The following is a 14,441-nucleotide window of genomic DNA, read 5'->3' as shown; positions in this document are numbered from 1 at the left end:
TTTTTTCTATTTTTTCTATTTTTTCTATTTTTTCTATTTTTTCTATTTTTTCTATTTTTCCTATTTTTCCTATTTTTCCTATTTTTCCTATTCTTTCTATTCTTTCTATTCTTTCTATTCTTTCTATTCTTTCTATTCTTTCTATTCTTTCTATTCTTTCTTTCCTCTTTTTTTTTCTTTTGGTGAAACCTAGTCTGGGTTTTTCAGAATATGAATGTTGTGTTTTGTAGACAATTTTTTTTTTCCAGTGGTGAATAGTGGTGCATTCAGCTGCTGTCTTGGACTAACTTCTTTCTCATTTTTGCAAGGCAAGGTCAGTCTGAAATATTTCTAGCCTTCTTTSTGTCCTTCACTCCCAATCAATTGGGAATGTACTGGTAGGGTTAAAAATTTTTGGAAGTATTGCTTATGGTACTGTCTACATATTGGCTTAGTACTTAATTTAATCTCCAAAAGGAACCATGGTTAATACATTTGGAGCACAGCTGGCAATTTCTACATGTCACAGGACCCCAGTCCCTGTGCTAAATAAAGCCATATTACTTTGTGGAGGAGCATGATGATCTTCAGCTGTGGTGAAGGGCAGAAAGATGCATTCTCAGTCTTGCCTGGCTGCATTGCCCTAAAATTCTTCCCAGCTGATTCCTGAAGGCTGAAAAAAACTGTTGCCTCTGGTACAAGGTCTCCAGAGATCCCTGAAAATCTCTGTAGGTTGAGCAGTGCCTTGAGAAAGGTCTGGATACATCTTGAGTTGTGTTCAAGCAGTGTGATTGCCAGCTCACTGGTGTTGGTGACTCTGGTGGCTGGGTTATACTGGTCCATGCCATAGTCACTCTAAAGAATGCAATGCAGGTATTTGTGCTGTTTCCTGCACAGCTGAACTTTGCCTCTGCTAGGCTCATGGGAGTCATCTGCTAGAGACTACTCAACCATGGACTTGAGTGTAGAGCTATATGTTGGTGATTTAGTTTCCTGTAGTCAGATAGGGATTTGAAGACTGAGAACTGAGAGGCAGAAATATTTTAGATTTTTTTGTGGTTGAATAGGTGATATGGAAAATGAAAAATAAAGATCATGAATTAAACTCTTTAATTTTGTTTATAGTTGTATACAAAATTCTTCTGAAAATATAATCCAAAGAGTTTATTACTTATTTCATATATATATTTATATAGTTATTTCAATAACTATAAACAATTTTTCTTCTATAAAATGTTGCAGTCACTTAAGATGTTTTTATTAATTTTATAGTATTTTCGTGCTCAAAAATGGTATGATTTACTGTATTGACTTTGATCATGTGTAGCTACCCTTCTGCTATTCTGCAAAAATCTTTGTGGGAAATTTTGCTTTAAAAGAAGAATTCAAGAGAGATATCTAAGACACAAGCAAAGTGTCTAATGAGGAAGTTGAAAACCTTAAGTAAACTCAAAACAGGAATAAAAATGGATAAAAACCAGGAAGTGTTCTCATTTTGTGAGGGAATGGGCAGAAGCGGATGTGCCGCCTCTCTCCACTGAGAGGAGGATCAGCTAACTGGGGTGTTAGGACTTCAGAAAGCTTATTGATCCAGGTTTACGAGGCATTAACTTCAGTTAATGCTCTCCATCTCTGCCTGTTTTTAATCATTCCCCTGTATCAATGTTTGCTTGGATGAGTTAGAAGCCAAGGCCGCTCACCAGCTCCTTACGGAGCAATGTGAAGCGTCCAGTAGGTGCGGTGGTCTACCAGGTCCTGCGCAGCTCGTCAAAAGGCCCTAAGTTAAACCAGGCCGTGCATTTCTGCCGAAGCTCAAGACCAAATTCTGAGCTCAAAGAGCAAACTTGTGAGGGAGGGCGGCTGGGCTTTGAAGATCTCTCTCTCTCTTTTTTTTTTTTTTTTTGAGTGACTCTAAAAGCTGCAGATGAAGACATGGTAAAGACCTCTGCTTGGTAACTGCCTYGGTACACAAGGGGTCATCATCCCTGCCTGTTCTTCCRTGKGAAAGAACTGTAAATTCAAGGRAAAAGTATCAGCTTTCAGCTAGTGGAAAGYGAAACAAGCTTCCTTTAGAGCTGTCTTTGTGGAAGGTGGGTTCCCTTTCTGTAAGCGACCTTCCCTGACGAGATGGGTTGGTATGCAGAGGGCTGCGTGCCAAGAGGCTGAGCGCCCTGCGTGGACATAAGCACAGCTCTGCAACTGGCCTCTCTGTTACCTGTCACATTTGACCGCTTAGTGCTGCTGCAGATAACTATTTGGTGCTCCTGCTTCCTGCAGAACTCTTCCCAAGTGAATTCTAAATTTCTTTTTTCTTTTTTTTTTTCCCTTTTCAAAATCCACAATGGTTTTGTTCCAGTCATATCTTTGCTTAAGGAGGTTGGTCATCTGCCACATGACCAGTTCCTTCTTAAGTGGCCATTTAAAATTCTTTTAAGCATAAAGTTTCAGAAGAATTTCACATCGCTGCTTAGATTTTGATTACTAAAAAAMCACATTTCTAAATCTAAATTTCTAAATCCTTTCACCCCCGCTCCCATTTTAGTTACAGATGTAGGGAAACTTAATACACGTAATTCTCAAGCTCTGTGTCACGTTCTATTTTTGGCAGTGATCATGTTCCTGCTAGATTTCAGCTAAAGCAGAACATACCCTCTTAGACGAGATAAGAATGTCTGGTAGATCTGGCATCCCTTCATTTCTTTGGCCAGACTTTGATGTTTAGATAAAATGTCTTCCTCTGAAACCTCGCTGTTGTGTAGGGGGAAAGGTAAATATTGATGGTGTTCTTTTGGGTTGTGTTGCAGAAACAGTCGAGAAGTGCTTGCTGGGGTGGCAGGACTAAGGTCAATTCTGTTTTTCTTACGTAAGGCACTTTGCTATGCTTTCAGACAGCTGAAAATACTGTGAACTGCTTGAAGCTTCTGGGGATGTTTCCTTCTCTTAAAAATAAACAAAGCAGATCAAGAGAGCTAAACTAAACGGGTGGTTTGAATCAAAGCAAGTCTTACCTCGCTAAATGAAAAAGGCAGCCAGGATGGTGGAGGGGTCAATGGGATCTTTAACTGCAAATATATTTTTTTTTTGTCAGTTCTACTCAAAGTTTTTATTGGCAAAAAGCATGCCAGATAGTGCAGCTAGGTACATTTGCCTTGTGCTGTTAAGCATAATACGTTAAATTTAAAACTCTGGAAAGAAACCATAGTGGTGGAATAAAGTTGGGGTTTCTGTGAGAGCTTTGATTTTGAAAACAGAATTTGTTTCAAAGCTCAGGCTTGATTTTTATCAACATAGTAAGTTAGTTTCTTGTCAACAAGAAAATTCTGTATTTATGCAAAAACATATTTTTAATATTCTTTTATCTCAGAAATGTTGAATATATATATATATTTTTTGTGGGTGAAGTCTTGTAGAATACAAAATAGCAACCATCTCTGATAGTATTTATTTTTCTTTGTATAGGAGTTGTGAAGCTCCTTTGCTAGTGAGGACGTTTTCCAGTTAGATACCATGAATCTGTATTTAGTCCGATGCACACAGTATATCAGTCTCTTTATAAAAAGATGATTTCAGCTAAAATTATGCAGGGTAAGCAAACATACAAGGCTGTACAGGAAGACAGACTAATGATATGGAGTGCTGCTAACAGGTTAAGCTAGATTCATTTGGGCAAAAATATGTCTTTTGTTGTGAGGTCTGTTGAATTGGTAGTAGATGGCAAACTGACTGAGCTTTTGGTACTCTGTGGTGCCCCAGAGCTTAAGTTTGTTCTGAAAAGTATATGGCGTGTACAGAGAGGTGAAAGTAGTAAAGAGTTTAAGTTCACCATGTAGCTTTAGTGAGATCACTTTATTTTACAATCTTGGATGTAGAATAATAAGGAAAGGTTGGAGAAAAGAGCTACGAGCATGGTTTAGGGTAACTGATAGAAACAAAGAGCATGAGTATTAACCTTGTTTTTGTAAGGCCAAAGATTTTATTGTTAAGTGACACAGGTGTACCTTTTAGGGAAGAGAGTTTTTTTTTTAAAGGGATACTTAATGAAGAAGGTCTATCAAAATCCAAGGTCTTAAAGCTGAAATGCAGAAAACTTTAATTTGAGGGATATTAAAGTTGTTTGACTGCCTTCTGAAATACAAATTCTTCCTCACTCCCAAGATGAGGGATGACCAAAATTCTGTCATTGTTGTTATGCAGTAGATCAGGCTCAAATGAAGATTAAACGTGATCTCTGGCCTTACTTTGTGAATCTATCTGTCTGTCTGTATTTTTTGGCTTTGAAAGCTGAATCTCCTTCTCATAAAAGTGTCCAACAGGACTGTCCTTGGATGGGTAGATGAAAGTCTTCATTGCCAATTATGGAATGAAAATTGAGTAACTGCTTGTGAAGGCTGGATGAAGAAAGTTTCTGGGACAATTTAAACTAGTTTGCAACTCAGTAGTACAGAATTTGAAAAGATTGGGTGATGTTTATTATATCTGAAATGTGAGTGAGAGAATCTATCTGCAATGATCAGCTTTTTTGATACTGCTCTGACTCCGCATACTCTGAAGGGCTGTAGCAATGGGTTGATCTTAATGAATGTAAGATGAACTGCCAGGCATGTGCTGCTTTTAAAAAGTGAAGCCTCTACTTAAAATCACATTTCTCTGTGAACTATCACACTGTTAACTGTCAAACAAGCAAAGCAAGTTTTTAGCTGAACCATGGTTCAACTGCTGTTTCTTTAAAGATGTGCTCTGATTTAAGGCTGTCTGTCTTTGAGTGATTTCTTTAGCACAACAGAACAAAATTTAGCAACCAGAAATTTATTCTGGTATATTATACCAATGTGTGTTTAAAAAGATAACTCTTTCTTGGAGCATCTGAAAAAATTCACATTTGCTTAAAAATTCCCGTTTTCTGTAGCCAAAATTCCCATTATGTTTTATTCTGATATTTTTATTCAGCTGACTTCTGTGTGCCCTTTTGCTGAAGAAGAATGCATCACAGCTTCAGATAAAGCTCAGATGGTCTTGTAGGTCATTAACCACGTCTTAYGGAATTTGGCATGTGACTTGTACTGCACTATGCTCACATTATTCCCATGTAACTGTTCAGTGTGGTGGTTGTCCTACCTAACAATAAAAGGACCATTTACATGAACTTCTTTGGATGAATTGTTTCATATGTGTTGTGCCAAAATCCCACTTTTTGAATGTTTATTGAGTTGGTGTTTTTATAGCTAGCATTGAACAGTTAGTTGAAACTGCTTGACCAACTGGTATAGTCGCAAGTTTGACCAAGGAATGCTACATGGGGGCACACATGTGATTTTTCCCAGTCTGTTAGGGTATTTTGAAATGATTATGCAATAAATGCTCTGGTTGTATTTAGCAAAAAAGCCAAAATACAGTGGTAAGCACTTTTTTTAACTGATGAAAACCATAGAAAGAGAAGCARGTCTAATGACAGTTCCTACTGTCATTTATTTCAGCTTGCTGTTTATGTTACCTTTTTTGGGGGAAAGCTGTAACTACAAATAAACTTGAATCTACAAAGAAGTAGAGTATTATTTTAAAAAATTATTAGTCATTTTTAAGGGAAGGCTCTTAGTTTAAAAGATAGGTGAAGTAGCTCAGATTTTTAGGACAAAATTCTTTACTTCTAATTTGATGGTCCCTGCTGAAACATGTCCTGCAAACCTTATTTATGATGTGTCAGTTATTTATAGTTGAGCTATTATATTTTAAGGGAGGAGTAGGAAAAGTAGTCTGAATATAATTTACTTTGTTAAATTTGTTAGCATTCTTAGGTTTAGAGAGTACTGAAATTTCTAATTCCAGTAAATAGATGTCCCGCTTTTCTTTATTTCAGATGCTTTCCAGCTTACTTGTCTTCCAGTGATTCTTTTTTTGTAAAGATTCTGAATTGATTCCTTTCTCAGCCGTTATTGGTGGTAACTGCAACTCAAAAAAAAAAAAAAAAAAAAAAAATCATGTGCTCTCTTTGTATCAGAATAAACAAAATGAACAAAACTTCTTTGATTTTTTTTTTGTCCTTTCCTATAGTTCGTATTTTTTTAAAAACCTTTTCTTAAGGTTTCTTGCTTTCTATATCTGTTTCCACGTCTGTGTTTTGTGAAACATAGTAGGGAGAAGTATGTGATTAGTTCTTAGTGCCCTCTCTAAAGCAGGGGAAGTAAAAATGATTTACTTTTTAATGAAAGCTGCTATTTGCTGGTGTAGACTAGCCTTCCAGGCACTAGTCTTCTGTTGGCAGAATGTGAATAGCTTATATAGATGCTTGAAAGGATTTTGGTTTTGCTACTTAAAGGAGTGGAAATAAAGGACAAGTTTATTTTTTTTTCCTTTGCATATTACACTGAAAATAAAACACCCAATAACAGGCCTTGATGTTTGGTAAAACTAATCATTCCAMCCATCTTTTTCCAAATGCTTTTATAGCTTCTCCTCTTACTCCATGGAGTATATATATTAATATCTGGTAAATATATTGGCACAGCTGCAGGGGAAAAATAGTTATATAAGCAGTTGATTTATGGTTAATTTTTTTAAAATTGCATTGAAGAATTAATCCTTTCAAGGTGTATTCAATTAAAATTCACTGTGTATTTTTCTTCTTTTTAATTGTTATGTACCCCAGATAGTGCTGGACCACTGATGCTACTTTAGCAGAAATCTCAAAAGTGTCTCTTCAATACCTTTATTTACACAGAAGGCCACAACTTAATCTCTTGGGATAGATTCATACTGGCATACCATATATCATAAATTTGGGATTATAGTCCCAAAGCRTTTCACATTTTATCAAAACCATTCTTTGGCCCCAGTTATATAACCAGTTGGGTTTTCTTGAATAAATTATTAGGTTCTTCATATTCAGTTTAACAGATCTGATTTTGTTTGGTTTTAATATTTGGTAGATTTCTATTTTATATGTACTACCATGTTGTATAGGATTTCTGCATGTGAATTCCATGGAAACTAGATTATACCAATATGACATAATAGCACTTCCAGATCAGGAAAATAACATAACAATTCTCCTTTATAATAGTGCTCTGAACTTATTTCTTGAGACCTGCTAGTAATTCAAATGTCCTTCAATTGAATATCTTAGAAAATATCTCCTGCTTATGGTTAGTAAGGCTTTCTTGTCTGTGACAGATAGTTCAAATACATTGCTCGCTCATTGCARTTTGGGGCTTGTCTCCCTTTGGATATTGTGTTCTCTTTTTATGTGAAGATATTTGTAGCAGTATCCTGAATATGTGCCTTCCTGAAAGCTGGCCTTTAGAGGACRAGAATAACTGGTTCAGTGTAATTCCTTAATATAGATAAAAGCAGCGGTGTAAGTTTTCTAAAAGCTGTCTGGCTTGGAGCTTAGTAACTTTGGACAAAAGGTTGTACGCTCTCTATGCTAAGTAGTGTGACTTATGTGTATGTGCGTGTGTGTTGGTGAGGGGAAGGAATATAGCTGCACTGTGGCCATGCTTTTGTGTGCTTTTTATGTTTTAAATTAGAGTGGAAAGAAAAATGCTTTACAGCCTGAAGTTGTGTTAATTTTTATTTTATTATAAAGGTGTTTTGGAATGTTCCCCGTTTTCTGCAGCTAGATCTGAGGGTATTTAAGTAGTTCMTACAGAAATGTTGTGCAGTGGATAAGTTCTAGACTTTCTAGTCTTGGCTTTTTGTGTCCAAATAAAGTACCAGTTAATAGGGTATAATACGAATTTGTGCTGTTTYTTGTGTGACTGTTTCAGATGACTGAAGGATGATGCTCCATTTGGTCATAATTTCCTGTCTTAGCTAAGTGAGAGGTCACTCGTTCTGAACTGAGGTTTATAGCAAGAGAACTTTGCAAGCCTAAAATAATTCACGTTTTTGGAGTGGAGAAGTTTAGAGGGACTTGGGAGGCTCAGACTCYTTCAGAACTATTTGCTCAAATACTTCAGAACTATTTACTCTTTAAGTCAAAAATACATAGATTTTAGATTWAAAAAAGAGATGATCTCTTTTGCCATTTAAATCTTTTAAGATGAGATGGAGATTCTTGACTTAGAAATTGAGTGCAAGTTGCATTTGGAAGTAGAATAGGCTTGTCTGAATCATATGAACTTGAGGCTGCTTTCTTAACTGGTTTTGATGGTTTTTCTTTGGAGAGATGCACTGAGGCGTTTTTCTTTGTTCTTTGTTGGCTTAACTGATGTGGTGGTTGTTTTCTTCTTCTACGTGCAGCTCTTTCTACTTCACAAGTTGAAAGTGAAGCCCTTTGGGTAATAAGATCAGTACTTTTCTATGTTTCTGTTGCCTTCTGCCTTTGCCAAGGCATCTGTACTTTAATAACTCCAGTAGAAACTCCTGAAATGTGGTACAGTCATCATCTTGGATGGTGATTCATCTCTGAGTAATGAGCATAAATMAAATAAATATTTTGTTTGATTTTTAGTAGAGCCAGAGGTTGGCTGCATTTTGAGAAGTCAGTGTACACGAGTGTATGTAAGTTATTGAGGGAAGGCAAGGGTGGAGTTTAAATGTATTTTCTAGTTACTCAGGGTTCCCTTCCCCTTCCCCTTCCCCTTCCCCTTCTCCCTTTTATTCCATAGGAAGCTTTGCCTTGGAGCAAAAACAAAGGTTGGCATTTCTTATGGATCAGGAAATCATGAATTCAAACAGCTTCTGGGTGCGTAAAAAATTGAGTGCTGCAGTGTTTTCAGACTCATTCCTTTCCACTAATTCCTGCTTATGCTGTCCATTTTAATCCTTTGGGGGTAGAGAGCTTTATTTTTATCCTCAACTAAACCACAGACGTAGGCCAGTCCTTCTTAATAAAGTGCTCAACTTCAAGGGAAATGGGATGAAGCATCTGGAAGGAGTAAATACCAGCCTTGAATAAGCAATAAAGAACAGTGACTTCATCAGGGTCTCACCTGTGAGCAGGGGCATTTTCCTGCAGCCTTCAAGGACTGCTACTGTTAGCTCTTTGGTAGTCAGTGGATTTCTTGGTCTGCTTGTGCAAACAGAAGCTGCAGTTCCTAGCCAACTTGTTTCCTCTGTGCTTTTTAAAGGGTTATAGCTACACTGCTGTGCCTGCAGTCAAAGGGAAACGCTGTCCCTCAAAAGGGAGCTGCTTTTGAGGCTGCCCTTCTGCTCACSCGGGTGTTCCTGCTGAAGTAACCCGTGAACCCTCATCTCACTGCAGCAGAACTCTTTAATTCCGTGTTAACGCTRTTCTCTGTGCTGTGTCATGGGTGTCTTGTCTTGTCTTTTTTTTTTTTCCCTCCCTGTTTCGGTGCTCTCTTGAGGGCACAGTTCCTGTCTTACTCTGCATACGCTCAGATACACCGTAAGAGAGAATGGAGAAGATGAAAGGGAAAGCCTAGCTGATACCTGGCGTCTGCGCTAATTCTTCTCAATCCTGTCCAGGTTATGGTTCTGTTGAAACTACAGTGAAAAGCCTTGGAGAGTGTCTGGTTATATGGGCTGTCTCTGGAACTTTCCGGGCAATTTTGGTGCACTCCTGTCCAATTTTAATACAATACGAACATGATTCTTTCACTCAACTTCATATCCTTTTCCTCACTATTACTTTRGAAACCCAGAGTTTAGGTCCCCTTTCAGACTTTGACATCAGAATAACAACAGCTCTTCTTCAGTACTTTCTGGAAGACCTTTCTAGCTGTTTAGTATTTGTGGTGTCTTATTCCCTCAAGGCTTATAGCAAGAGTCTATTTTTTCATTTCTGTATGCTCTCAATATTGAGACATTTCAAATTTGCTCTTCCTGTCGAGGATTTCTTGAAAGTGTGCRTGTGGGAAGTTGTGTTACTACTTAAGGTGCAGTGAAAGCCTTCGAAGAGGTGGTGGTAGGGAACAGACTCAAATCTGGCCAAAGAAAGTCTCTCGCTGTCCTGAACATCGGGCAGCCTGTTACAGCAGCTTAATAGGTTACTTCAGGTACCTTCTTCTGGGGCTGGAGGACAGGAGGAGCTCCAAGAAGCGGGTCAGGGCAGCGATSTCAGCAGTGCCGCTGCCCAGCAGATCCCGCAGCGCAGGCTGYGGGCCCTGAGAAGGGCCGAGGGAGCCCCGGCGAGGCTGCGCTCCTATCGCGGTAAAATGTTCACGCGGGTTACAGCCTTCCAGCTGAGAGGTATGGGTGCTACGGGAAGCTTCCTAGAGCAAAGCCACGGCCTTAGGTCTTTAAAAAGTTTAAAGTACAGTTTAAAAGTAGCCTTGCTAATTTATCAGATGTGCTTCTTGCAGGGGTCACTACTTTTCATCCGCCTTTGAATTTCTTAAGAACCTTACAATGCTGAGGTCCTTTTGCCTCCAGTTTTTTTGGTTTGTTCGTGGCGAGCCRTCACAGGATTTTGAAAAGGCCTGTTGGCTGCATTGCTCCGGGATGGGTGAAGTCTCTAACAAGATTTCATATTCTTGCTGGAGGAGCCTTTGAGAAGCTAATGGGAGCCTTTGGGAATGGTAAATGTTGCAGGCAGTGGGACAGTYGAAAGAGCATGGAACTGCTGTAAATAAGGCATGATATATAGCTGAAAAGAAAGATGAAGTTTGGGTTTGATCGCTTGGCTTTGAGAATTTCCCCGGTGTTATTTCTTTGTGGTTGCTTTGGTTCTCTGCATTTGTGATAGTTTTGCCTCTCTTGCATAGTTTTGACTTTTTTTCCCCACATCCAGGATTGTTCCAGCCTATTAGAGCTACAAGTGGTCTGTACAAGGAGACTGTGCAGCCAACAATAAACTATGCATTTTTTTTCTGCATGTTTATGTAGCTTGTGGGGGTGAGCAAAAGAGACTATCCATAATTCCTCTGATATAATTAATCCCTTATGTAAGACAAATTCTTCATACTGTTTTTTTTTTAAAATTTTTAAAATTTTTTTTTTTTTTTTTTTTTTTTTTTTTTTTTGCTTTCTGACAATGTGTAAGTTGTAGAAGTAGCCAGTTTGTAGGTAGAATGAGTGTGTCATGGTTTGTATTATGCTGTGCAAGAGAACTGATTAAATTAGCATACAAATGCCATAAAACAAGTACTAGTATTGTTCTAGCATTCTAGCATTTGGTTGCTGTAGTAAATGACTTTGGAGGCTGGATTTTATGGCTTAGGCATCTGAAGTGGGAGAACTGTGCAGAATATATGTTCCTTTGTGGCTTCCAGACCGCARTATAATAAAGAATTCTGATGAAAACAAAGTAGGTCATGGCAGAAACTGCCAGCTAGAAATTAGAGACTTTTAAGAACTTGCAGTGCAACTGAAAGCACAACTTTGAACATTAAATTTAAGAAAAAGTGTAAAAGCACCAATGATCTTCCTCCCCTACCTCCCAATCCTGTCCTGACCCAGAGTCAGAGGATCTCTCTCTCTTTTTTTGTTTAGTTTTGTTCTTTTCCCATTTTTCTTACTTTCCAGATCACTGGTTAAAGGATTTCTTTTACTGCAGGAAAATGAACCAGTCTATATAAAATACCACAGATGCAGTTCTCCATAATCTTGCCTTTCTGAACTCCATTCACTGAACTTTTGACTGCCTCAACATCTTGCAACACCAGTTGCCACACTCATTTATTATCTGTGTAGAAAAAAATTTAAACCCATGCATGATTTTTGATAGGGTATCCCCATTTCCTGTGTTACAATAAAGAGTAAATAGTTGTTTCTGGGTTACTTTCTCCTGTGCTAGGCAGGAATTTAAAACAGACTTCTGTTTATACCCTTTTTTCCAATCATCTTTTCACCAGACCTCGGAATCCCCCTGTCTTTCCTTGTGTTGTACAAAAGTTTATCATACTTCTGAGCATTTGTCACCTTACTTTATACCTCTTTATATTGTACTTTGCACTATGTTCCTTTTAAAATTTATTTCTCTGACAGTTACCAGAATTTCACACAGTGTTCAAGATGAAACAAGCTGTGAATTTAAGGTTCTGACTTAATGTTTTCCATTTTTGATTTACTAGTATCTGTGGTCTCTTCTAACCAACATTAAGTAGTGTGCTGAGGAATTTCAAAAGACTGTCTGCAGTGACTCATATATATATATATGTATACGTGTGTATATATTCTCACAGACTGGAGATAAGGCTCTAAGTTATAATTGTATGTTCATGTGCAGATGTGTTGTTTTCTGAATACACAGAAACCTGTATTTTTCAGCATGAATTTCTTCTGTCTTTGCTATTCCACAGTCATTTACAAGGATTGCATGAAACTGTAACTTGTGGTGGTCAGACTTGTGCAAAAGAAGAATGTAACCAGATCACTTCCATGTCTCCTAGAAATGGAGCCCCTGTGTGAAGTGAAGTGTTTTAAGTGTGGGGTTTTTGTTTGTTTGTTTGTTTGTTTGTTTGTTTGTTTGTTTGTTTGTTTGTTTTTTTGGAAGCCGCATTCTTTTCTTGTCTCTTTCTCTGTTCATTCACAATTCTGTAGTGATCTCAGGCTGAATCTGAGGACCACTTGAAATCCAGGGTGCTTTATCTTTTCTCAGCTGGGTTTCAGGAATTAAAGTGAATGTGCTGCAGCAAAAACACTACACATGGCTGCTGACTGGAGCAAGTTGCAGTTCTCCATAGGAGAAGAAAATACTGCTTGCCTTTCTTCTGCCTTATTTCCCATGGTCTCTTGGAAGCTACTGGGAGCATTATTTCCTCCCCAAAACTTTAAGAAGGGTAAATTTTGTCTTCCAAGAAGTAAATTTTGGAGACCATTAAGGCTTTGGTGGAAGTGCTGTTAGAGATTCACTGAATGATAAGCAAGGAGAAATGTTTTATTATTAATTGCTGGTGCTTGTGTGATGATCAGAACAGTTTCATGAAAAGATAAATTACTGTTAATGAAGTTAGGGTTCTATATTGTATGTGTTTAATATTCTTTAAGAAGAGTAGGTATTTATTGTGGGGCAGACACATAATAGTGCAGGATTTGTATGGCATTATTAAAGAAAAAAATCCTTTCCTGTAAAGCCAATGTACCCTGAGAACTGTGAACATATACTCAAAGTTTAAACTGCTTACTGAATTCTTCAAAACCTAGGGATAAGTGGGCTGCTGACTTTCAGCCAGGATTTCTTAACTGGATTTACTTACAAATTGTGTACCGCATTTATACACCTAATAAATTCTAGTTGAGTTTGAAACACTGGAACTTAATTTTTGTTTGTAAATGGTTAGATAGGTGGAATGGGCCATCTGTTGATGCAAGCACAGGGTAGCTGTTTATGTGGCATAAATAAAATAACATGTTTTTTTTTTTCCCCCAACCTAAAAATTCTTAAATTCTTTTACTCAGTTAACTATGTGGCTTCCAGTACACTAACTGTTTTTTTGTTTTGTTTTTGTTTTGTTTTGCTTTTATACCCTTGCCAGGACGGGAGCAGTTCCATGGCCTTGGCTCTATGTACTGCCGAGGAGCAGCTGCCGTGATCCTCACGTACGATGTAAACAGCCTCCAGAGCCTGATGGAGCTGGAAGACAGATTCTTGGCGCTGACAGATACTGCAAGTGCTGACTGCATTTTTGCTATTGTTGGAAATAAAGTTGACCTCACTGATGACTGTGCTTTATCACCCGAAGCAGAAGATGAAAATAGACCTGAAAAGTCACCTGCCAGCTGTGGCTCAAACAAGGTGCGAAAACAAGTCCATGCAGAGGATGCAATTGCACTCTATAAAAAGATACTGAAATATAAAATGCTGGATGAGAAGGATGTTCCAGCAGCTGAGAAGATGTGCTTTGAGACCAGTGCAAAAACGGGGTATAAGGTGGACTACCTCTTTGAAACGGTCTTTGAGATGGTAGTACCAATAATTGTAAAGCAGAAGGCTGAGGGACCACCACAAACTGTAGACATTACTGATTACAAACCAGCAAAAAGGACAAAATCTGGCTGCTGTGCCTGAATGACTTCTGTGATGTAGGAAAAGGAAGGGACTGTTCACTGTAGCAATCTGAACAGTAAGAAGTGCTTAGAGTTCACCAGAGAAGTCAAAGAATAAATGGACTAAAATGCTGTGTGAATAAAAATATATCTTCTRAACATTAAAAGTTTCTGGGAAACTCTGTTAATGAGAATGAGCGAAATTATGGAGCAAAATTTCCTGGTTTCAAAGGGCTCTAAAGACGTAGCAGTACGTGTTAGTACAATTGGTAGTGACAATCGTTTGAGCAGTCTTGAAGGAGTCTTATTTTTAATGACTCGCCATTTAATGTTGCATGTAAAGTATCTGTTTATGTACTGTATACTGCTTTCACATGACTGTCATCTTTYTCCTTGTGATCTGAACTTTGGAAAATTGAATACATGGTACTTTTTTTTTATTCTCAAAAAAGAAAAAAGAAATCCAGATATAATTTATATTTGTAGCTAATAAAGAAATTACAGTCTTYTAATGTCAGCTATGACAGTGTAAGATTCAGAAGCTGTACTATTAAAGTCACTGTCGATATGGACTA

The 14,441-nt window shown here is 37.9% G+C and overlaps 1 protein-coding gene across 1 annotated transcript in view; it reads left to right on the top strand.

Annotated features, from left to right (window-relative positions):
- The window catches only part of RAB20 (RAB20, member RAS oncogene family), a 26,618-nt gene extending 12,177 nt beyond the window's left edge, over positions 1–14,441 (top strand). Inside the window, exon 2 of the mRNA XM_085318135.1 lies at positions 13,356–14,441. Coding sequence (XP_085174261.1) covers positions 13,356–13,888 — 533 coding nt within the window. The 3' untranslated portion in view covers positions 13,889–14,441. The remainder of the gene's footprint in view (positions 1–13,355) is intronic.

The sequence above is a fragment of the Rhea americana genome, unplaced genomic scaffold (assembly GCF_003343005.1).
Source record: "Rhea americana isolate MKP2758 unplaced genomic scaffold, rheAme1 scaffold_52, whole genome shotgun sequence".
NCBI classification, from domain to species: Eukaryota; Metazoa; Chordata; class Aves; order Rheiformes; family Rheidae; genus Rhea; species Rhea americana.
The sequence above is the reverse complement of the archived record's forward strand: the minus strand, read 5'-3'. Positions and strand labels throughout refer to the sequence as shown.